Genomic DNA, 26,021 nt, shown 5'->3' with positions numbered 1-26,021 from the left:
TACACGGAAGTGCATTGTTTTTACATTTGACAAAAAAGGGGAGGTTAGTTATCACATCGAAATCATCATGTTATATTTTGATTGGTTATTTGAGTTTTGTGTCTGTATATATTAGCATATTTAAGCATCTATTTCTTTCTTGACCAAAGTTCATTTATGCGGCTCTCTCGCTCTTCATGCTGGAAAATCCCAGATCTTTGTCCTTCTATACAATCTTCTTCAAATAGTTTGTCTTCTGTTGCTCATCTTGGGCCTCCTGGCGTCATCCCAAGGTCTCCATCTTAGTTGCAAGCAAATAGCAAGCTGATATATGGGTTTATAAGGAAAATAATGTTTTTCTACAGCATATTAGCATATATATGTCTATTTCTTAATATATATATATCTATATATATTCCCCAAAAATACACCCTACCCTGAAAATAGGCCCTAGCTGTATTATCGGGGTGGGCTGCAATATAAGCCCTACCCCGAAAATAAGACCTAGGCCAGTGGTCTTCAACCTGCGGACCTCCAGATGTTGCAAAACTAAAACTCCCAGCATGCCCGGACAGCCAACGGCTGTCCGGGCATGCTGGGAGTTGTAGTTTTGCAACAGCTGCAGGTCCGCAGGTTGAAGACCACTGATCTAGACAATGCCCGGGCTGCAAATATTAAGAAACAAACTTAAACTTACCTTCATCCTCCGTTCCCCCGTTGCTAAGGAACCGGTCTCACTGTCCTCCGCTGTTATCGCTGCTTCCTGGGGGGATGAAATGATGCAGGGGGTGGTGAAATGATGCAGGGGGTGATTTAATGGTGCTGAGAAGGATGAAATGGTGCAGGGGGTGGTGAAATGGCACAGGGGGGATGAAATGATGCAGGGGGGATGAAATGATGCAGGGGGGATGAAATGATGCAGGGGGTGGTGAAATGATGCAGGGGGGATGAAATGATGCAGGGGGTGGTGAAATGATGCAGGGGGGATGAAATGATGCAGGGGGTGGTGAAATGATGCAGGGGGGATGAAATGATGCAGGGGGGATGAAATGATGCAGGGGGTGGTGAAATGATGCAGGGGGTGGTGAAATGATGCAGGGGGTGGTGAAATGATGCAGGGGGGATGAAATGATGCAGGGGGGATGAAATGATGCAGGGGGTGGTGAAATGATGCAGGGGGGATGAAATGATGCAGGGGGGATGAAATGATGCAGGGGGGATGAAATGATGCAGGGGGTGGTGAAATGATGCAGGGGGTGGTGAAATGATGCAGGGGGGATGAAATGATGCAGGGGGTGGTGAAATGATGCAGGGGGTGGTGAAATGATGCAGGGGGTGGTGAAATGATGCAGGGGGTGGTGAAATGATGCAGGGGGTGGTGAAATGATGCAGGGGGTGGTGAAATGATGCAGGGGGGATGAAATGATGCAGGGGGTGGTGAAATGATGCAGGGGGTGGTGAAATGATGCAGGGGGGATGAAATGATGCAGGGGGTGGTGAAATGATGCAGGGGGTGGTGAAATGATGCAGGGGGTGGTGAAATGATGCAGGGGGTGGTGAAATGATGCAGGGGGTGGTGAAATGATGCAGGGGGGATGAAATGATGCAGGGGGTGGTGAAATGATGCAGGGGGTGGTGAAATGATGCAGGGGGTGGTGAAATGATGCAGGGGGGATGAAATGATGCAGGGGGGATGAAATGATGCAGGGGGTGGTGAAATGATGCAGGGGGGATGAAATGATGCAGGGGGTGGTGAAATGATGCAGGGGGGATGAAATGATGCAGGGGGGATGAAATGATGCAGGGGGTGGTGAAATGATGCAGGGGGGATGAAATGATGCAGGGGGGATGAAATGATGCAGGGGGGATGAAATGATGCAGGGGGTGGTGAAATGATGCAGGGGGGGATGAAATGGCACAGGGGGTGATAAAGGGGGGATGAAATGGTGCAGGGGGGATGAAAGGATGCAGGGGGTGATTTAATGGTGCTGAGAAGGATGAAATGGTGCAGGGAGTGGTGAAATAACACAGGGGGTAATGAAGAGGTGGGAATAAAATGGCACAGGGGGGTCCAGCCACATGTGTAATACTGATGCTGGTATTTAAGATATTTTATATGTAGTCTACTATTGTGGCGCTGTGGAGCTCTCATACTGTTAGTCGGCCCCGCAAGGCAACATAGGACGCTAAACGCGATATGTGCAATTGGCGATATGGTGAGGAGTGTGTCACAAAACTATGCAGGTCTAAAAAGGCAAGAAAAGTTCTAGAGTATTTCTTAATATAGACCATATCAAGGATGTAAAACCCCATAAAAGTTCTCTATCACATTCCAAAAAAAAGACCTACTGTAGGAGACCATTCCAAGGATATAAAGCACAGCATAAATACTAGGGATCGACCGATTATCGGTATCAGTATCGGCCCTAAAAAACCGATATCGGTCGATCCCTAATAAATACTATAGCATTGACAGTACACAAGGCCGCACCAAAGACAGAACTACGCTGTTCCATGAGTAGGCCATGCTAGGATAGAAAGCGACATGAAGGTACCTGACTCTACATAGTCCATCCTGGGGATAAACTCTACAATAGGAAGACTATATAAAGGCTAGAACACCACAAAATACTCGACCTTAAACAGTCTATAACTCTAGATCTACAGAAATAGACTATACAATGAGTAAATCAAACTAGGATTAGACCACATCAAGGATAGAAAGCGCCAGGAAGGTACCAGATTGTACATAGTCCATTCTGGGAAGCGACTATACTATAGAAAGACTATATCAAGGATATAAAACACCATAAAAATACTATAGATACTATAGACAATCTGTAACTGAAAAGGACCATACTACAGGAATAAGCTATACAATGAGTAGACCATCTAGGGTTTGTCGACATTAAGAGTAGTAAATAGCAGAAAAAGATCATAGATAAACCATGTCAAGTATAAAAGTACCATGAAAACAATACAACAATAGAGCCCATTATAGGAAAAGACCCTACCGGAGTGAGACCACATGAAGAATATAAAACATACTACAATAAATAGACTACCATAGACAGTCCACGTCAAGGATTAAAAAAGTACCATAAAAGCTTTACAGTATAGAGCCCATAGCAGGTAAAGACCCTGATAGAGCGAGACCATATAAAGAATATAAAGCACAACCAAAATTCTGTGCCATAGAAGGTCCATTCTGTGTCTAACTAGCATGGAAGGACCATATCAAGGACTGAAGGGACCATATAAAATACCTTCAAAGAGATATGCCAGGGAATGGTCCATTCCAATAGAATTCCATATCAAGGACTGAAGGGACCATAATAAGGCGGCTTCTTTCACACTACAAAATGACTCCGTTTTAAAGATCCGTACGAAGTTTCGTCTGAAAAATCATCTGTAAAACGCCAGTTACAAAATCCTATACGGCTGTTAGAGAATCCCATTATAGTCTATGGGATTTTTCTAATAGCCGTTTTAACCCGTTATAGCCCGTTATCAATAACGGCCGTTATTTTGTGACGGAAGATAGTAACGGGAGAAATAGTGCATGCATAATAACGGGCTATAATGGGTTAAAACGGCTATTAGAAAAATCCCATAGACTATTATGGGATTCTCTAACGGCCGTATAGGATTTTGTAACTGGCGTTTTACAGATGATTTTTCAGACGGAACTTCGTACGGATCTTTAAAACGGAGTCATTTTGTAGTGGGAAAGGGGCCTAATACCGTATATACTCGAGTATAAGGCGAGTTTTTCAGCGCGATTTTTCATGCTGAAAATGCCCCCCTCGGCTTATACTCGAGTGAATTCTCCGCCTGTCAGTGGTCTTCAACCTGCGGACCTCCAGATGTTGCAAAACTACAACTCCCAGCATGCCCGGACATGCTGGGAGTTGTAGTTTTGAAACCTCTGGAGGTCCGCAGGTTGAAGACCACTGCGGCCTTCGTCATCATCCAGCCCCCCCCCCCCCCCCCTTTTGTTTTGTACTCACCTCCCCTCGGCGGGAAGTTAGGGTGAGCTGGTCCAGGCCATCTATGCTGCAGGGACCTTCCGGTGGGGAGGGTTAATCGTTCCGGGCTGTCCATTTTCACCGGGGGGGGGGGCCTCTTCTCCGCCTCCAGGCCTGCCCCGGACTAGTGACGTTGCCTTGATGACGACGCACAGGGATGCGCATGAACGTCCCTGTGTGTTGTCGTCAAGGCAACGTCACTAGTCCGGGGCAGGCCCGGAGGCGGAGAAGAGGGCCCCCCCGGTGAAAATGGACAGCCCGGAACGATTAACCCTCCCCACTGGACGGTCCCTGCAGCATACATGGCCCGGACCAGCTCACCCTAACTTCCCGCCGAGGGGATGTGAGTACAAAACAAAAGGGGGGGCTGGATGATGACGAAGGCCGCAGTGGTCTTCAACCTGCAGACCTCCAGAGGTTTCAAAACTACATCTCCCAGCATGCCCTACTGTTAGTGAGGGCATGCTGGGAGTTGTAGTTTTGCAACATCTGGAGGTCTGCAGGTTGAAGACCACTGATGAAGGGATTGACAGGCATTGATGATGAAGGGGGGGGGGGGGAGGATGACGGGGGTCTGGATGATGACAGGGGGGATGATGACATGGGGATGATGTATTTCCCACCCTAGGCTTATAGTCGAGTCAATAACTTTTATTTATTTTTTTTATTTTTTTATTATTATTTTTTTTTTATTATTATTATTTTTTTCTGGGTTTTTGGGGTGAAATTAGGGGCCTCGGCTTATATTCAGGTCGGCTTATACTCGAGTATATACGTTACCTTAAAAGAGAGTCCATACCAGGCATAGTGCCATCTAAAGGTCCATTAAGTGAGAATGGAATATTCCACAGGGAGACGTTGATAAGGATAGACCATACCAGGGATAGACCGCTTGTCCATATTATGTCTGCAGCATTGTAGCAGAAGCATCTCACTGGACATTAAGTATGTGAACCCACAATGTTCTTGGAGCACAGCGTCTACTAATATCCTAAGGTTATGTTCACACTTAGTGTTTTAGTGTTTTAGGCCGTTTTTGGACAAAAAACTAATCTAATGCAAAATGCGACTGGAAAAACTGCGTAGGAACAGTCTAAAAGTGTAAGTAAGGAAGAGGAAAGATTGAGATCTCGTCCTGCGGACTCAGTAAGATTTTTTTTACATGGGTTAGAAAATAAATAACTACAGTATTCTATGATGTAAAACAAACCCAATGACCTCTGCTATGACTGATCTACACAACCTACAGAGAAGATCTGTTACTATGAATGGTGCAGGAATTACTACTGAGTCATTTCTATTACACAACTTCTTACAAGAATAAAACTACTATAATACTGCTCCTATATACAAGAATATAACTACTATAATACTGCTCCTATATACAAGAATATAACTACTATAATACTGCTCCTATATACCAGAATATAACTACTATAATACTGCTCCTATATACAAGAATATAACTACTATAATACTGCTCCTATATACCAGAATATAACTACTATAATACTGCTCCTATATACAAGAATATAACTACTATAATACTGCTCCTATATACAAGAATATAACTACTATAATACTGCTCCTATGTACAAGAATATAACTACTATAATACTGCCCCCTATATACAAGAATATAACTACTATAATACTGCCCCTATATACAAGAATATAACTACTATAATACTGCTCCCTATATACAAGAATATAACTACTATAATACTGCCCCTATATACAAGAATATAACTACTATAATACTGCTCCCTATATACACGAATATAACTACTATAATACTGCTCCTATATACAAGAATATAACTACTATAATACTGCCTCCTATATACAATAATATAACTACTATAATACTGCTCCTATATACAAGAATATAACTACTATAATACTGCTCCTATATACAAGAATATAACTACTATAATACTGCTCCTATATACAAGAATATAACTATTATAATACTGCTCCTATATACAAGAATATAACTACTATAATACTGCCTCCTATATACAAGAATATAACTACTATAATACTGCTCCTATATATACAAGAATATAACTACTATAATACTACTCCTATATACAAGAATATAACTACTATAATACTGCCTCATATATACAAGAATATAACTACTATTATACTGCCCCCTATATACAAGAATATAACTACTATAATACTGCTCCTATATACAAGAATATAACTACTATAATACTGCTCCTATATACAAGAATATAACTATTATAATACTGCTCTTATATAGAAGAATATAACTCTATAATACTGCCTCATATATACAAGAATATAACTACTATAATACTGCTCCTATATACAAGAATATAACTACTATAATACTGCTCCTATATACAAGAATATAACTGCTATAATACTGCTCCTATATACAAGAATATAACTACTATAATACTGCTCCTATATACAAGAATATAACTACTATAATACTGCCTCCTATATACAAGAATATAACTACTATAATACTGCTCCTATATACAAGAATATAACTACTATAATACTGCTCCTATATACAAGAATATACCTACTATAATACTGCCTCCTATATACAAGAATATAACTACTGTAATACCAGTGTGGTAGTCTGTATAGTGAGATCACTTGCACTATAAGGTGCGGATGTTTGCAGTATTTAGGGTGTTGGTTATTAATGTGAGCGGCACTCTGTGAGCCGACTCCTTATTTCAGGTGCTCCGGGGATTAGAAGTGTTTACTGCTCCTAATCCTGTTATTACAAGGTGGAAATGCTCTTGTCTCACAGATCTGTGATTCTCCTTATTAATATGACACTGAACTCCTTTACCCTGATGAGCAGGTGCAGGACGTCTTCACCCTGATGGGGTGTTTGTATTACTGTAAGGTGGAGGGTGCTCTAGGGGATTAAGTGCAGTCAGGTGGCGGTTGTTTTACTTACAACATCTGCTTTCTTGCTGCCTGAGCCCAACCTCAAAGGATGAGATGGTTGTGGTGGTGGCCGGACATTATGACCACCAGACCACTCTAACCGAGCGGTGGCCACAGTTGTATGAACGTGACAACAAAAATCTGAAATAGGCTGTAAAATGTACTTTAAAAGGATTTTACCCTAGGTCAATATTTTCTTCTGTCACTAAGCAGGGGTGGGCCCAGCGACCCTTAAACCACATCTGCCAGTAGCCTGTTTGCTAATATGTAAATACAGTTCAAGTGCCCAAGTGGATTTTCCCCAGGGAAGGGGCCAACCATCTCCTCTTATTCACCATGGAGGGATATGTATAACCCTTTGGCTTTTGCCATGCTAGGACACACCCCCTTGGCACTTAAGCCAAACAGACTGATGACAGGTCTGCTTTGATGGGCTATAGACTCCTGTGTTACCTAGTGAAAAAATATCAGTTGTGCAATACTTCTTCACTTATTTGCACGTGACCATGCTCTATTGCTTTGTTGATACAGTTGTTTAAGCAGGGGTGGGCCTAGCAATAGTTTTTGCCTTATAGCCTGCAGCTGAAGGGTCTACAGATGCTTATTTCCCTGAATGGTGTACCCTTATCTGAAGAAGTCAGTATGACACCTCTACCTCCAGTTCTGAGAACCAGCTCTAATGCTTTCTGTATACAATTTCTCTAAGCAGGGGTGGGCCTAGCAATAGGTTTTGCCTTATAGTCAGCTTCATGGCCTACAGATCACCGTTCCAATCAGTGCCGTATTCATTCCTGAAGAAGTCAGTAAAGCACTGATTATACTGAAGAAGTCAGTTCCATGACTCTACCCTAATCTCTGTTTATACAGTTTCTTTAAGCATGGGTGGGCCTTGAAACAATTTTTGCCTCTTAGCCTGGAAGCTTAAAGGCCGGCAGTGACATGCCATGACATACCATGATCTCAGGAGATCAGTAAGGCAGATCATTCTTCACTCACTTGGGTCCAAGAATGTGCCGTAATGCTTTGTTGCTACAGTTTCTCTAAGCAGGGGTTGGCCTAGCAATAGGTTTTGCCCTATACCCCGGCATTTTTGTGGCAGACAGACCACCATTCCAATCAGTGGGGTTTTCCCATCTAAACAAATCAGTAAATCAGCTTAGTCTTTACTCCTCAGTTTCATGCCCTTATCTCTGTTTATACAGTTTCTCTAAGCAGGGGTGGGCCTAGCAATAGGTTTTACTTTATACCTTGGCAGTTTGGAGGCCTACAGCCCACGATTCAATCCAGTGGTGTACACGGGTCTAAAGAAATCAGAAGAACAGATTATTCTTCATCTTCTCATGTTCCATGACCATAGTCTAATGACCTGTTATACAGTTTCTCTAAGCGGGGGCGGGTCTATCAATATGTGTTCTCATAACCTAACAGCTTGGAGGCCTACAGACCACGATTCAGTCCAATGGTGTACACTGTTCTATAGAAATCAGTAGAACAGATTATTCTTCACCTACTCAGGTTCCAAGACCATAGTCTAATGTCCTGTTATACAGTTTCTCTAAGCGGGGGCGGGCTTAGCAACTGGCTTTGGCCTATAGGCTGGCAATTTAGGCGCCTAGAGAACCCTTGTCTAAAGATGTAAGTAGAGCAGATGACCCTTCACCTGCTGGTTTCATGACAGTGTTAGAGGTGATGATGTCACTAGGCTCAGCCCAGAGGGTCCTCGGACCACCTGTAACCTATCACTTCCTATAATGTATTCTGATCAGTAACCCTTCCTTTTCTTTCTTTTCAGGGCCCATTTCAGAAGTTTCGTGCCTCAGTTTCAAGAAGCCGCATTTGCTAACGGGAAGTTGTAACCAATGAGACGTCTGGAACCAAACTGCTCTGGGGGTCTTCAGCACCGTTCTGGGGGTCTTCAGCACAAACTTACAAAACTGTTTTTTTTTTTTCCAGCTGTATATTTTTGTTGTACTGTAATATGGTTCCGATCAACACCTCTGTACTGCCTAATCCTTCCTGAGACTGCTTACACCCTTGGACGTTTACCACTATGGTCTAAGCCAGTCTAAAACAGTGTGTCTCCAGCTGTTGCAAAACTACAACTCCCAGCATGCCCGGACAGCCAACGGCTTTCCGGGCATGCTGGAAGTTGTAGTTTTGCAACGGCTGGAGGCACACTGGTTGCGAAACGCTGCTCTGAGCATTGCTGTTTGTCTTCCATCCGCTGCCCACACCATGATATCTGCTGACTAAAACTCTGGGAGTTGGAATTTAGCAACAGCTGGAGGCACCCTGCTTGGAAAACACTGATACAGATATATAGCAATCTGCACCCCCGTTTTTTGTTACAAGCTCCAAATCCCCAGCAGAGACATAAAAAAATAAGTTTTACTACCTGCCGCCACCACTAGGGGAGCTCAAGAACAACACAGCTTGCACTAAAGTTTCTCAGCTCCCCTAGTGGTTACCGAAGGCAGTGCAATTTTTTTTATGTTAAATCAAGCATCTGACAGGGGTCAGGGGCCCCACATATTAGGTATAAGTTACAACCATTTGAGTCTATCATTCTTAATAAAAATTAAATTGTCTTTCTGGAACGTTTATTTTTTGCTTAAAGGACAACTATCCATAGGATAGGGGATAAGCGTTTGATTGCGGGGTTTCCGACTACCTCTTTATAATACCTTCTACTTAACTTTTTTCCTTTTTTTTCTCCTGCCCCCATGCTTTACACTGCAGCTCTGCTCCACACCGTTGGCTTTGGTAATCTATGGTAGTCTACAGGCTGCTTTTCGGTCTCCCCATACTGTTCAGCTCTGCTCCACCACTGATCATTGGCTCTGGATTAGCTATATTGTCTATGGTAGCCTGCAGGTTCCTGCTCTGTCCCTCCATGCTGTGCACTGCAGCTCTGCTTCTTTTTGACATAGCTTGTGATTAGTGCCTCCAGTTTAGCTGTATTATCTGTTTGAAGCCAGAGGTAGTTTTAATATTCCTGCTCATGCTTCATCCTAGCTTCTCTTTCCCTCCACCATGCTTTACACCCCAACCCTGCTTTTTTAAATTGTGTACTATGTTCTATGTGAGGATCACTCCCTTTACAGGTAGGAATGCACTGATAATAGAACGTAAGTGCTTTTGATGTTTTTAGTTATTTCTATTGACCCACATGTTCATGGGTCACCAAACCTTTATTTTTCTTATAGGAGAGGGTCTAAGCCAATGTTTGCCAGCCAGGGTGCCTCCAGCTGTTGCAAAACTACAACACCCAGCATGCCCGGACAGCCGTTGGCTGTCCGGGCATGCTGGGAGTTGTAGTTTTGCAACAGCTGGAATCTTCCAGATGGGAAACACTGCTCTGAGCATTGCTGTTGGTCTCCCATCCACTGCCCAGACCATGATACCTGCTGCGTAGCATACAGTGAGTTGTAGTTATGCAACAGCTGGAGGCTTCCTAATTGGGAAACACAGCTCCGAGCATTGCTGTTGGTCTCCCATCCACTGCCCAGACCATGATACCTGCTGTTTAGCATGCTGGGAGTTGTAGTTATGAAACAGCTGGAGACACACTGGTTGGGAAACACTGCTCTGAGCATTGCTGTTGGTCTCCCATCCATTGCCCAGACCATGATACCTGCTGCGTAGCACACTGTGAGTTGTAGTTATGCAACAGCTGGAGGCGTCCTGATTGGGAAACACTGCTCTGAGCATTGCTGTTGGTCCCCCATCCACTGCCCAGACCATGATACCTGTTGCGTAGCATTCTGGGAATTGTAGTTATGCAACAGCTGGAGGCACCGTGGTTGGGAAACACTGCTCTGAGCATTGCTGTTGGTCTCCCATCCAATGCCCAGACCATGATACCTGCTGCGTAGCATACTGGGAGTTGTAGCTTCACAACAGCTGGAGGCACACCGGTTGGGAAACACTGTGTTAGGGTATAAAAACAAACTGTACTTTTCCTGGAGCCGATGGCAGTTGCCAAGTGTATAAAATCTTATTTTTAATTCACAGCCAAGTGTCAAGGAGGCGGAGCTGAGCTTCTCAAGTGCCATAGCCTTACACTGCCCCCTCCCTCAACTCCATTTTCCTGCTTCTCCTTAATTGACCTAGAGCCCTGTATGTCTCTTAATTTGCTAAATAAAATAAAAATAGTAAAAAAGTTTTTCCTTTTTTTTTTTTTTTCACAGCCACTTTCCTTTTAATTCTTTTGAGCCCCCTAAAGGAATAACAATGTTCCTAAATCCTGTTTTGACTGTTTTTTTAATTCATTTATGGGGAAGGACTGGGAGGTGAGGGTGAGAGAAGAGGCGTGTAAGGCTGTGGCACTTAAAGGGGTACTACGGTGGAATTTTTTTTTTTTAAATCAACTGGTGCCAAAACATTTGACAGATTTGTAAATGACTTCTATTTAAAAATCTTAATCCTTCCAGTACTTATCAGCTGCTGTATGTTCCAAAGGAGGTTGTATAGTTCTTTTCTGTCTGACCACAGTGCTCTCTGCTGACACCTCTGTCCATGTCAGGAACTGTACAGAGGAGGATTAAATTCCCATAGCAAACCTATCCTGCTCTGGACAGTTCCTGAGACAGACAGACGTGTCCGCAGAGAGAGCACTGTGGTCAGACTGGAAAGAACTACACAACTTCCTGTGGAGCATACCGCAGCTGATAAGTACTGGAAGGATTAAGATTCTTTAATAGAAGTAATTTAAAAATCTGTTTATCTTTTTGGCACCAGTTAAATAAAAATTTCCACTGAGAGTACCCCTTTAAGCAGGTTAGCTCCGCCTCTTTGACACTTGGCTTAGTATTAAAATGGGAGAAAGGAAGTTTGGCAACTGCCATCAGCTCCAGGAAATATACAGATTTGCTTTTATACCCTGACACATTGTTTCCCAAATAGTGTGCCTCCAGGACTACAACTCCCACCATTCCCGACCATCTCCACCTGTCATATATCAGTCCTATCATCAATTACCGTCCTGAGAAAGAATTGGATTTAAAGAGAGAGAACCTTGTGCGGCGCCGTATACAGTATATACCTGCAGCCCCTGCCCTTATTCTCTGCATGACAGCTCGCCCATTATACCCGCACTGACTGAGCGTTCCTTTAATTATCGCAGTCATTACCCGCCCGTAATGGAACGTAATATCGATTTCACGCCCCAGCGACAATTCACATAATGGATCCTCTTTAATGTTCCTCTCAGATCTTTCTCTGGATTCTCGAAAAAGGATCTGTATCCCCATTTTTAGCAAAAATTTGCATTTTCGAAAACATTTTTGAATGGAACATGAATGAGTTAATAATTCTCAATGTGTCTACTTGACATACGTTTTGTATATGTCCTGTTATAACCTTTTTGGTCTTAAAAGTTTATAGCTGCAATTATAAAAAAAAAAAAAAAAAAAGCTTCAGATTTTTCATGAAAATTCACAAAAAAAAATGTAAGTAATTTTTTTTTTTTCAAATTTTACACATACTACTTTTTTTCAGGGACCAATTCATTTCTAAAGTAGATTTGAGAACGCATGTTAATAACCCCCATAAATTACACCCAATTAAAAAAAAAAACTGCACCCCTATAGGACCTTTATAACTCTTTAGGTGGCTCACAGGCATTAAAGGGGTACTCCGGTGGAAAACTTTTTTTTTTTTTTAAATCAACTGGTGCCAGAAAGTTAAACAGATTTGTAAATTACTTCTATTAAAAAATCTATACCCTTCCAGTACTTTTTAGCAGCTGTATGCTACAGAGGAAACTCTTTGCTTTTTGAATTTTTTTTTTGTCTTGTCCACAGTGCTCTCTGCTGACACCTGATGCCCGTCTCAGGAACTGTCCAGAGCAGCATAGGTTTGCTATGAGGATTTTCTCCTGCTCTGGACAGTTCCTGATACGGGCATCAGGTGTCAGCAGAGAGCACTGTGGACTAGACAAAAAAGAAATTCAAAAAGCAAAGAATTTCCTCTGTAGCATACAGCCGCTAAAAAGTACTGGAAGGGTAAAGATTTTTTAATAGAAGTAATTTACAAATCTGTTTAACTTTCTGGCACCAGTTGATTAAAAAAAAAAAAAAAAAAGTTTTCCACCGGAGTACCCCTCCCCAAATTGGAGGCGACATTTGAATAGTCAACTTTTTTATTTTTTTTTAACTCTTTTTAATTTCAATCCATTTTCATTCCCGCAACACAGCAGGTATTGACAGAAAAAAAAATTATCTTAATATTTCTTCCCCCCCCCCTCCCCCCCCCCCCCAATCTGCAGTTTTTAGAAGTATCCCATGTGTGGCCCCTAGCGCGTTGGATTCACACACAAGCCTCAGAAATAAAGTAGCACCCCGTTAATTTTAGGCCTTTTTTTTTATTACAATGTTTTCAGGAACACTATTGGGTTTTCCAAAAGAGTTGAAAAACACCACACAGATGTTTGAGGAAAGTTTTTCGCATTGGACCATGAAAATTTTTTAAAAAAATAATGAAAAATTGAAAAAAATATTTTGCAGAAATTTCGCTTTTGGCTCAAAATGTCTTATTTTCATTAAGAGCAGGGATTAAAGGCTGCAAAACTTATAAAATCTCCTTTTTATTTCTCAGCCAAGTGTCAAGGAGGTGGAGCCGAGCTGCTCAAGTGCCGCAGCCTGTCACGCCCTCCTTGATTGATGTACAAAAGCTCTGTATGTCAGTCAAGGCAGGGCTGGGAGGTGAGGGTGAACAAGAAGGCGTGACAGGCAGTGGCACTTAAGCAGCTCAGCTCCGCCTCCTTGACACTTGGCAAAGTAAAAAGGAGATTTCATAATTTATGCAATCACCATCAGCTCTAGGAAAAGTACAGGTTGCTTTTATAGCGAAACACAGTATTTTGCAAAACTACAACTCCCAGCATGCCCGGACAGCCAGAGGCTGTCCGGGCATGCTGGGAGTTGTAGTTTCGCAACAGCTGGAGGCATGCTGGTTGGGAAAAACTGATATATATTGGGATCTGTGCACTGGTTTCTGTTACAAAGCTTTGACATAAATAATAAAAGTTTTACTACCTGCCGCCACCACTAGGGGAGCCCAAGAACAACACAGCATGCAGTAAAGCTCCTCAGCTCCCCTAGTGGTTACCAAAGGCATAGCACGTTTTATTACGTAATTATGTTTCTGCAGGGTATTTGGAACTTTGTATCGGAAACTGGAGTTGGAACCTCTATAAAGATCTATGATGAAATCTATTAATCTCTGCAGCCCATAAGTCACCGCTGTAAATGTCACTCCAGGAGGCCGGTCATCCCCCTTTACGAGCGCTTCGTGATTTATACAGCGATGCTCGTATTTAGTTTACAGCCCGCAAATAAAACCAGGGTACGTCTCCTAACTCCACTTAATATGAGGCTCACCACCCCCAACATCCGCATCCTCATCCCTATGAGCAGATCTTATCCATCCATCTTATCGGTGCTCGTCTGCTCTTCCCTTTCATTCTTCCTGCAGTGAGAACCATAATATCTGTCACTTGCCTATAGAATAATATTGATCCCACAAAAATAAAGCTGATTTTTTTTTCCCAAGAACAGCGCCACTCTTGTCCTCAGGTTGTGTGTGGTATTGCCGCTCAGTACCATTATAGTGAATGAAGCTGAGTTGTAATACCTCACACAACCTTAGGACAGGGGAGGTGCTGTTTTCAGAAGAAATCAGCTCTGGGGTTTCTTTTTTCATTTTTTGTACAGAAATAGCTCATTTAAGTTTGATGTAGCAGTGCTGTGCTTGTTGTGTAGCACAACATCGGGATATTGCCATATGTTATCAGTAGTTTTACTTCGGCCAGTGTTTCCCAACCAAAATGCCTCCAGCTGTTGCAAAACTACAACTCCCAGCATGCCCGGACTGCCTAAGGCATTGTTGGTCTCCCATTCACTGCCCAGACCATGATACCGGCTGCTTAGCATGATGGGAGTTGTTGTTTTGCAACAGCTGGAGGCACCCTGGTTGGGAAACACTGCTCGGAGCATTGCAGTTGGTCTCCCATTCACTGCCCAGACCATGATACCTGCTGCTTTGCATGCTGGGAGTTGTAGTTTTGCAACAACTGGAGGCACACTGGTTGGAAAACACTGTTCTGAGGATTGTTATAGGTCTCCCATCCACTGCCCAGACCATGATACCTGCTGCTTAGCATGCAGGGAGTTGTAGTTTTGCAACAGCTGGAGGCACACTGGTTGGAAAACACTGTTCTGAGGATTGTTATAGGTCTCCCATCCACTGCCCAGACCATGATACCTGCTGCTTAGCATGCAGGGAGTTGTAGTTTTGCAACAGCTGTAGGCACCCTGTTTAGGAAACACAGCTGTAAGCAATGGGATTTATCATTTGCATTAAAAAAAATTGGCGCAATTTTTTCTGGCATTGTTTCTATGTCTAATTTAAGAAATTGCACACGCAATCTAATAACTTGTGCAAACTATTTAAATGAAAGAAAGACGCGCGAATTCCACCTAGGATAGTGAAGTGTACTTAAAGGGGTACTCCGGTGGAAAAGAAATTCAATCAACTGGTGCCAGAAAGTTCAACAGATTTGTAAATTACTTTTATATTAAAATCTTAATCCTTCAAGTACTTATCAGCTGCTGTACGCTCCACAGGAAGTTGTGTAGTTTTTTCCAGTCTGACCACAGGAGAGGTTTGCTATGGGGATTTGCTCCTACTCTGGACAGTTCCTAAAATGGACAGCGGTGTCATCAGAGAGCACTGTGGTCAGACAAAAAGGAAATTCAAAAAGAAAAGAACTTCCTGTGGAGAATACAGCAGCTGATAAGTACTGGAAGGATCAAGATTTTTATATAGAAGTAATTAACAAATCTGTTTAACTTTTTGGCACCAGATGTTTTTTTTAAAAATAAAAAATTCCACTGGAGTACCCCTTTTAAGCAATTTTTTGGGCAAAAGTTTTTTTTTGCACAGATGGTAAAAGCAACAAATCTATCAGCACACACTAAGCCACACCCCCTACAATGACAAAGCGAGTACATACTGCAAAAAACTATCATGCTGGAAAACCTCTGGAAAATTGCGCAACAGCATTGCTAAATGCTCCTCAAAATTCGGATGTCCAGGCATGCTTAGAGTTGTAGTTTTGTCACAGCTGGAGGCACACTGGTTGGGAAACACTGGTTTAAGGAAATGCCCTGGCACTGAGGTTGCCACAAACGGACTAACCCAATGAGTAAACAACAAATTCAGCTCTGCTACATCTGTTTACTTTTCAAAGCAAGTCCAGCTGTTCCGTTATAGAATGCGTTGTAGGGCGACCGACTTATGTGGGCGACCTACCAGCATAAATAAATCGTGCCTCCATTCACCATCACATGTGGGTGGGATTTCGATCTCAGTACGAACCTTAACACCAAAAACATTACATGTGATCATACCCTAATGCACTAATAGCATAAAATATATACACTTAAAGGGGTACTCCGGTGAAAACCTTTTTTCTTTTAAATCAACTGGTGGCAGAAAGTTAAACATATTTGTAAATTACTTCTATAAAAAAATCTTAATCCTTCCTGTACTTATTAGCAGCTGAATACTACAGAGGAAATTCTTTTCTTTTTGGAATGCTCTCTGATGACATCACGAGCACAGTTCTCTCTGCTGACGTTATTATAATAATAATAACGCTTTATTTATTGTTTTCCTTAGTGGGATTTGAACCCAAGTCCCCAACACTGCAAGTCAGCAGTGCTAACCACTGAGCCACCATGCTGCCCTTAGCATACATCTGCTATACATGGTTGCTAAAAATGGACAGAGATGTCAGCAGAGAGCACTGTGCTCGTGATGTCATCAGTGTTCCAAAAAGAAAGGAATTTCCTCTGTAGCATTCAGCAGCTAATAAGTACTGGAAGGATTAAGATTTTTTAATAGAAGTAATTTACAAATATGTTTAACTTTCTGCCACCAGTTGATTTAAAAGAAAAAAAGTTTTCACTGGAGTACCCCTTTAATAAAATGATCCGTCAACAGCAGCTTGTTAATGGGTTCCCTGTAGCAAAAGGAGACTAAAAGTATGTTCTTAAAGGGGTATTCTGGTGAAAAAAAATTTTTTTTCATAATTAACTGTCTCCAGGAAGTTAAACAGATTTGTGAATTACTTCTATTAAAAAATCTTAATCCTACCAGTAATTATCAGCTGCTGGAGTTTAGTTGTTCTTTTCTGTCTGACCACAGTGCTCTCTGCTGACACCTCTGTCTGTCTCAGGAACTCTCCAGAGCAGGAGAGGTTTGCTATGGGAATTTGCTCCTACTCTGGACAGTTCCTGAGGCAGACAAAGGTGTCAGCAGAGAGCACTGTTGTCAGACAGAAAAGAACAACTCAACTTCAGCAGCTAATAAGTACTGGATGGGTTAAGATTTTTTAATAGAAGTAATTTACAAATCTGTTTAACTCTCTGGAGTTAATATGAAAAAGAAAATGTTTTTCACCAGAATACCCCTTTAAGGGCAACTGGAGATCCATTGGACAGTTAACATGTAGCAGAGCTGAATTTACTATCTGACTCTTTGTCATTGCATCATAAATACAGTAACCCCCCCCGACCTACGATGGCCCCGACATACAATCATTTCAGCATACGATCACTCTCAGAGGCCATCGCATGGTGAAGGCAGCATCAACATACGATGCTTTTGTATGTCGGGGCCATCGCATAAACGGCTATCCTGCAGCGCAGACTGCTTCAGCTGCCCCCGGATAGCCGTTTACGGTGCCCCGTGTGGTCCGCTGATGATCACTTACCTGTCCTCGGGGCTCCGGCGCGTCCTCTTCGGGATCCCCTGCATCGTCGGCGCTCTCCATCGTCGTCATCACGTCTCTGCACACGCCGTCCCGTCATCCAATAGGAGCGGCGTGCGTAACAACGTGATGGCGGCGACGGAGAGTGAGGATGCCGGGGAAGCAGAGACCTTGCCTAAGAGTCGGGGACACCTCGGGGACGCGGCGACAGCGATGGTGGGAGACATCCAGGGCAGCGGTGACGGTCCGGAGCGGCAGGGACAGGTGAGTATAACCTCCAATACCAGTGGTCTTCAACCTGCGGACCTCCAGATGTTGCAAAACTACAACACCCAGCATGCCCGGACAGCCGTTGGCTGTCCGGGCATGCTGAGTGTTGTAGTTTTGCAACATCTGGAGCTCCGCAGGTTGTAGACCACTGTCCTATACTTTACATTGCACGGATCCCTCAACATACAACGATTTCAACAAACGATGGTCCATTTGGGACGGATTACCATCGTATGTTGGGGGACCACTGTAACGTAGTTCCTCAAGCCGTTGCTCTCCAGCTGCTGCAAAACTACAACTCCCATCATGCTCTACGTATTGTGATAATGTGGTGGATCACCTCAGATTGGGATATCCTCATGAATAGTCCAAAGTGCCAAACTCAGCTCTGCTACATGTAACCATCTCATGTGTGTAAATAGACGAACAAAGACGCTTCCATTTCATCTCACTTTTCCTGTGATTTCAGGTCACCTTGGGACAGCGCCTCGTCCTAATAAACGTCGCATCTGTCTCCATTAATGGCGGCACGGATTCACTCCCGGAGAAGCACCGCCCGGATTTTAGGTTTTCGCTTCTCTGCTAATCACGACTCCATTAGTCTCATAATGCCTCCTCATTACTGCAGATTCCGTAGCAGATAGTAGGATTTTTTATTTTTTTTACCTTTTGCAACTTTGTCGCTAGAACCTTCTTTCCATTTTCTATTTTAATCCAATTCGCAGCCAGCAGTGTAAAGTATGGCGGTTTTCTGCTACATCCAGGTTTATATAAATAAAATAAAAAACACTAAATATAAAGCAGAATTTCAACAATTTATCACTTTCTAATCATGTGAAATTCCAGATTAAATTTGAGATTGTCCAATGTAGCAGAGTTGAATTTGTCTTTAGTCAATATATTCCCAATCTGTGGTTATAAATAGTATTGAAGGGGATTTATTATATAATCTTAAAGGGTTATCATAGAATCGGCTCCTTTTTTTTTTTTTTTTTTTTGCTTTTGTCACTTATATTTTAGTTTGGCTGGGCATGCTGGGAGTTGTAGTTTTGCAACAGCTGGAGGCACCCTGGTTGGGAGGCACTGTGCTACATGGAAACTATCAAAAAAAAAAAGTTCTGTTGATGGATTTGTTAGTCACAAAACTCATATTTATAATGGAAGCCAGCAGCAAATTGCTGTTGATGGATGTTTGGTACAAAAGTCAAGTTGCTACATCGGGGTTTCCCAACCAGGGTGCCTCCAGCTGTTGCAAAACTATAACTCCCAGCACTGTCCGGGCATGCTGGGAGTTGTAGTTTTGCAACAGCTGGAGGATTCCTGGTTGGGAAACACTGTGCTACATGGAAACCATCAACAAACTGCTGTTGATGGATTTGTCAGTCACAAAACTCACATTTATAATGGAAACCATCAACAAATTGCTGTTGATGGATCTTTTTGTTACAAAAGTCAAGTTGCTACTTTGGTGTTTCCCAAGCAGTGTGCCTCCAGCTGTTGCAAAACTACAACTCCCAGTATGCCCGGACAGCCAAAGGCTGTCCGGGCATTCTGGGCGTTGTAGTTTTGCAATAGCTGGAGGATTCCTGATTGGGAAACACTGCTCTGATCATTGCTGTTGGTCTCCCATCCACTGCCCAGACCATGATACCTGCTGCGTAGCATTCTGGGAGTTGTAGTTATGCAACAGCTGGAGGCACCTTGGTTGGGAAACACTGTGCTACATGGAAACCATCAACAAACTGCTGTTGATGGATTTGTCAGTCACAAAACTCACATTTATAATGGAAACCATCAGCAAATTGCTGTTGATGGATCTGTTATTCTTATTGTGTGTCTTTATCCTTACATAGAGATGCTTCTGGCAGAATAAAAAGTCCTCTTAATAAGTAATTATTGTTATTTACAATTTATATCAAATAATCCGGAATTCATATACGAGGCGTTCAGTCAGCCTATGTAGAATCATAGATTACTACGGAGCTACTTCTCCCTGGAGGTCGCCATGGCAACCAGACTGAAACCCTCCATACTTTACACTGCAGCCTTCAGCAAGAAAACTTGGAAAACAGTGCAAAATAGGAAAAAGGTTTATATTACAATGTGATGGCTTAGTTTTTTTGATTTTTTTTTTGGGACTAAACAATTTTATTCCTTACTAGCAGATGAGCAGCACAGGGCACGCCATTCCCTTCATCAATTGGCAACAGCTGGAGGCACCCTGTTTGGGAAACACAGTGCCACATGGAAACCATCAGCAAATTGCTGTTGATAGATTTGTCAGTTACAAAACTCACATTTATAATGGAAACCATCAGCAACTTGCTGTTGATGGATCTTTTTGTTACAAAAGTCAAGTTGCCACATTGGTGTTTCCCAACCAGTGTGCCTCCAGCTGTTGCAAAACTACAACTCCCAGCATGCCCGGACAGCCAAAGGCTGTCCGGTCATTCTGGGAATTGTAGTTTTGCAACAGCTGGAGGCACCCTGGTTGGGAAACACTGTGCCACATGGAAACCATCAACAAACTGCTGTTGATGGATTTGTCAGTCACAAAACTCTCATTTATAATGGAAACCATCAGCAAATTGCTGTTGATGGATCTTTTTTTACAAAAGTCAAGTTGCTACATTGGTGTTTCCCAACCAGTGTGCCTCCAGCTGTTGCAAAACTACAACTTCCAGCATGCCCGGACAGCCAAAGGCTGTCCGGTTATTCTGGGAGTTGTAGTTTTGCAACAGCTGGAGGCACCCTGGTTGGGAAACACTGTGCTACAAAGAAACCATTAACTGGATCAGAGACAAACTCCTGTCAGTCAACGAAAGAAGGCGACAGAGACCGGAGTGACCGCGAGGAGCCGGAGATCTGCCGCTCAAAGGTTGCAGCCGCAGGACTGACTGGATTAAGCGAAGGCTGCGCTTTTGAAGAACGAGTTTTTCCAGCCGACTGACAAGTTGTGACAAAGACACCGAGTTCCAGACACAAAAGACGAAAAGACTTTTCCTCGGAGTGACGGATTAAACAGCTTTTATGTTAAGAAAGAATTCGGAGAGGAGCAGCGTGTGCGGCCATCTTGGAGGAGAATCTACCCAACCCTACATCACAGACGTGTGACCTGTAAATAAGGATTAATCATCGTATAATGAAAAGTTCTGCAGCTTTCTTCAGGTTTCTGTTCCTTTCCATTATCAACATCTCTGCTTGTTGTCAGTGAACAAAAACATCATCACCCCCTCCACCCCCACATCACTGATACATTGTAACAAACAATCAGGACAGAAGACAGATTTGTGCTGTGTTGAGGTTAGGAAGGATTGTCCGGCCAGGATACAATGTTCATGTGTCAGAGATAAACTGGATGGATATATCAGGAGACTCAGGGTGGTGAGCAGTGGAGTATAATACAGGAAATAACTCAGGATCAGTACAGGATAAGTAATGTAATGTATGTACACAGTGATCTCACCAGCAGAATAGTGAGTACAGCTCTGGAGTATAATACAGGATATAACTCAGGATCAGTACAGGATAAGTAATGTAATGTATGTACACAGTGACCTTACCAGCAGAATAGTGAGTGCAGCTCTGGAGTATAATACAGGAAATAACTCAGGATCAGTACAGGATAAGTAATGTAATGTATGTACACAGTGATCTCACCAGCAGAATAGTGAGTACAGCTCTGGAGTATAATACAGGAAATAACTCGGGATCAGTACAGGATAAGTAATGTAATGTATGTACACAGTGACCTCACCAGCAGAATAGTGAGTACAGCTCTGGAGTATAATACAGGAAATAACTCGGGATCAGTACAGGATAAGTAATGTAATGTATGTACACAGTGACCTCACCAGCAGAATAGTGAGTACAGCTCTGGAGTATAATACAGGAAATAACTCGGGATCAGTACAGGATAAGTAATGTAATGTATGTACACAGTGATCTCACCAGCAGAATAGTGAGTACAGCTCTGGAGTATAATACAGGATATAACTCAGGATCAGTACAGGATAAGTAATGTCATGTATGTACACAGTGACCTTACCAGCAGAATAGTGAGTGCAGCTCTGGAGTATAATACAGGATATAACTCAGGATCAGTACAGGATAAGTAATGTAATGTATGTACACAGTGACCTCACCAGCAGAATAGTGAGTACAGCTCTGGAGTATAATACAGGACATAACTCAGGATCAGTACAGGATAAGTAATGTAATTTATGTACACAGTGACCTTACCAGCAGAATAGTGAGTACAGCTCTGGAGTATAATACAGGATATAACTCAGGATCAGTACAGGATAAGTAATGTAATGTATGTACACAGTGACCTTACCAGCAGAATAGTGAGTGCAGCTCTGGAGTATAATACAGGAAATAACTCAGGATCAGTACAGGATAAGTAATGTAATGTATGTACACAGTGATCTCACCAGCAGAATAGTGAGTACAGCTCTGGAGTATAATACAGGAAATAACTCGGGATCAGTACAGGATAAGTAATGTAATGTATGTACACAGTGACCTCACCAGCAGAATAGTGAGTACAGCTCTGGAGTATAATACAGGAAATAACTCGGGATCAGTACAGGATAAGTAATGTAATGTATGTACACAGTGATCTCACCAGCAGAATAGTGAGTACAGCTCTGGAGTATAATACAGGATATAACTCAGGATCAGTACAGGATAAGTAATGTAATGTATGTACACAGTGACCTTACCAGCAGAATAGTGAGTGCAGCTCTGGAGTATAATACAGGATATAACTCAGGATCAGTACAGGATAAGTAATATAATGTATGTACACAGTGACCTCACCAGCAGAATAGTGAGTACAGCTCTGGAGTATAATACAGGACATAACTCAGGATCAGTACAGGATAAGTAATGTAATTTATGTACACAGTGACCTTACCAGCAGAATAGTGAGTACAGCTCTGGAGTATAATACAGGATATAACTCAGGATCAGTACAGGATAAGTAATGTAATGTATGTACACAGTGACCTCACCAGCAGAATAGTGAGTACAGATCTGGAGTATAATACAGGATATAACTCAGGATCTGTACAGGATAAGTAATGTAATGTATGTACACAGTGACCTCACCAGCAGAATAGTGAGTACAGATCTGGAGTATAATACAGGATATAACTCAGGGTCAGTACAGGATAAGTAATGTATGTACACAGTGACCATGTACACAGTGACCTCACCAGCAGAATAGTGAGTACAGCTCTGGAGTCTAATACAGGATATAACTCAGGATCAGTATAGGATAAGTAATGTAATGTATGTACACAGTGACCCCACCAGCAGAATAGTGAGTACAGCTCTAGGATATAATTCTGGATTAAACAAGTGTTGACATGAGTGATGTCATCATGCCTGGTTTGGTGATGTCATTATTCCTATCTCTTGGCTCTATTACTTGACCTCTGACACTATTCAGATTTGCCATCAGATATACAGAGGACGGGATACGGAACAGAAGTTACTGTGCGTTTCATGTGTATCTATTTTGGATGAGCCTCTCGCCGCCCTGACCGGTCCTCCGTCCACCCTTCTAATGAGACAAGATGAAGGACACCATTTAGGCCTTTGATGTAAAATTGTGAAGCAGCAGCACAACCAGTCCCCTCTAATAATCCCGAGGCAGGAATCAAAGGAACAATTGTGAAACCGGCAACGGAAAGAGGAAGGAGAATGAACAGGAGCGGGTCCTGCCAGGGACTTTACTGCTCGGTGCCATGCACGGACCCTGCACCTTACAGATGTAGCAGAGCTGAACTTTCAATTCACCTATGACAGTGTTTTCCAACCAGTGTGCCGTCAGTCGTTGCAAAACTACAACTTCCAGCACTGTCCGGGCATGCTGGGAGTTGTAGTTTTACAACAGCTGAAGGCACACTGGTTGGAAAACATTACTCAGAGCATTGTTGGTCTCCCATCCACTGCTTAGACCCTGATACCTCCTGCTTAGCATGATGGAAGTTGTAATTTTGCAACAGCTGGAGGCATCCTGTTTGGGAAACATTAATCAGAACATTGTTGTCTCCCATCCACTGCTTAGACCCTGATACCTGCTGCTTAGCATGCTGGGAGTTGTAGTTGTAGTTTTTCAACAGCTGAAGGCACACTCTTCGGGAAACATTACTCAGAGCATTGTTGGTCTCCCATCCACTGCTTAGACCCTAATACCTGCTGCTTAGCATGATGGAAGGTGTAGTTTTGCAACAGCTGGAGTCACCCTGTTTGGGAAACATTAATCAGAACATTGTTGTCTACCATCCACTGCTTAGACCCTGATACCTGCTGCTTAGCATTCTGGGAGTTGCAGTTTTGCAACAGCTGGAGGCACACTATTTGGAAAACACTGACCCATGGGGCTGCATTGTGTAATGTGTGTAATGTGTTGACTCTTAGCTAAGGTAAAACATAATGAAGTCACAATGTGTTGTGCCGACTGACAAACTCGTCTATACTTCTCTGCTTTCTATTGTATCCAAGTGTTTGTTCTGTAGTTCACATGACATTTCTCAGGTGTAACGTGCAATACCACACACAACCTGAGTGGCGCTGTTTCTGGAAGATATGAGCTATTTTTGTCTAATCCTGAATAACCCCTTTAAGGCTTAAAGTGCGACACGTGTAGCAGAATGTATCAGGTTTTTTTTTTAGGAAAATTTTCACGGTGTTCATAGCAAGACTGGACTAGTGTGCCAGTGAGGGGGCGGGGTTTGAAATACGAAGGCCCTCCCACCTGACTGAAACTGGTCTCTGCACTCTAAGTATCCAGGGGTGCGGGAATGTGCATCATGTGACAGGCTGCTTTCCCATCCCCTGGCACTTAGGAAGGCTAGATAAGAGATGCAGTAGACCCTATTAGTCCCGGCAGATTAGGACACGTAATACCTGATGGCACAGATAAGAGGATTCCTGTAACCAGGGTGGCACCGGGTGGCGGTCCTGCTCTTACTCATTGTTTCTGTCCTCGCACAATAAAAGTCCCAGAATCTTCTCTCTTCTGACCTAAAACCTGGTACTTTCCAGCAGACGCCGGACACATCAAGACGTTATTAATAACAGCAGTTCCCTATTTTATTTTGGGCTGGATGTCAAGTCGGGGGGGGGGGGTGTTAGGGGTAAATGTGCCGCCAGGGAGGGTGCCAACTACTGTGTTAACTGCATGTTACTAATATTTAGACAAATGTTGCAGTAATTTGTTAGCACTATATGACACTATTATATCAAATTGAATAGCAGCAGCACTATCTGTATGGTACTAATAGGTAGACATTGTGCTGAAGTATTATGTAACACTTTATGGCGCTATTATATAGCAGCGCTATCTGCACTATGTATCATACTGGTATGTAGACTGAAGTATTATGTCAGCACTGTATGGCACTATTTTGTGGAATTGTATAGCAGAACTATCTGCACTCTGTATGGTACTGGTATATAGACTGAAGTATTATGTAAGCACTGTATGGCACTATTATTGTTTATATCTATAGCAGAACTATCTGCACTCTGTATGGTACTGGTATATAGACTGAAGTATTATGTGAGAACTGTATGGCACTATTATATGGAATTGTATGGCAGAACTATCTGCACTGTGTATGGTACTGGTATATAGACTGAAGTATTATGTAAGCACTGTATGGCACTATAATATTGAATTGTATAGCAGCACTCTCTGGAATATATAATATATATGGTACTAGTATGAAAACATTGTGCTGAAGTATTATGTGAGAACTGTATGGCACTATTTTTATAGCAGAACTATCTGCACTCTGTATTGTACTTGTATGTAGACTGAATTGTTATGTAAACACTGTATGGTGCAATTATTTGGCTTGGTATAGCAGCGCTATCCATATCTATATAGTGTACGGTACAAATATTTGACGCTAGTGGTATTATTTGCATTGTGTATTATGACTGTTATAACTTCCCTTTAGGGCCCTATGACAGACGCTCTGAATTACTTGCACATTGTATGGTATGG

The 26,021-nt window shown here is 42.6% G+C and overlaps 1 protein-coding gene across 2 annotated transcripts in view; it reads left to right on the top strand.

Moving 5' to 3' along the window:
• Window positions 1-9,536, top strand: part of BABAM2 (BRISC and BRCA1 A complex member 2) — a 271,976-nt gene extending 262,440 nt beyond the window's left edge. For both annotated transcript variants that reach the window (XM_056568576.1, XM_056568575.1), the window contains exon 12: window positions 8,741-9,536. In XM_056568576.1, coding sequence (XP_056424551.1) covers window positions 8,741-8,804 — 64 coding nt within the window. In that variant the 3' untranslated portion in view covers window positions 8,805-9,536. The remainder of the gene's footprint in view (window positions 1-8,740) is intronic.
• Window positions 9,537-26,021: the final 16,485 nt, after the last annotated feature.

The sequence above is a fragment of the Hyla sarda genome, chromosome 3, assembly GCF_029499605.1.
Source record: "Hyla sarda isolate aHylSar1 chromosome 3, aHylSar1.hap1, whole genome shotgun sequence".
Lineage (NCBI taxonomy): Eukaryota > Metazoa > Chordata > Amphibia > Anura > Hylidae > Hyla > Hyla sarda.
Note: the sequence above shows the minus strand (reverse complement) of the source record. Positions and strands in the feature narration are given on the sequence as shown.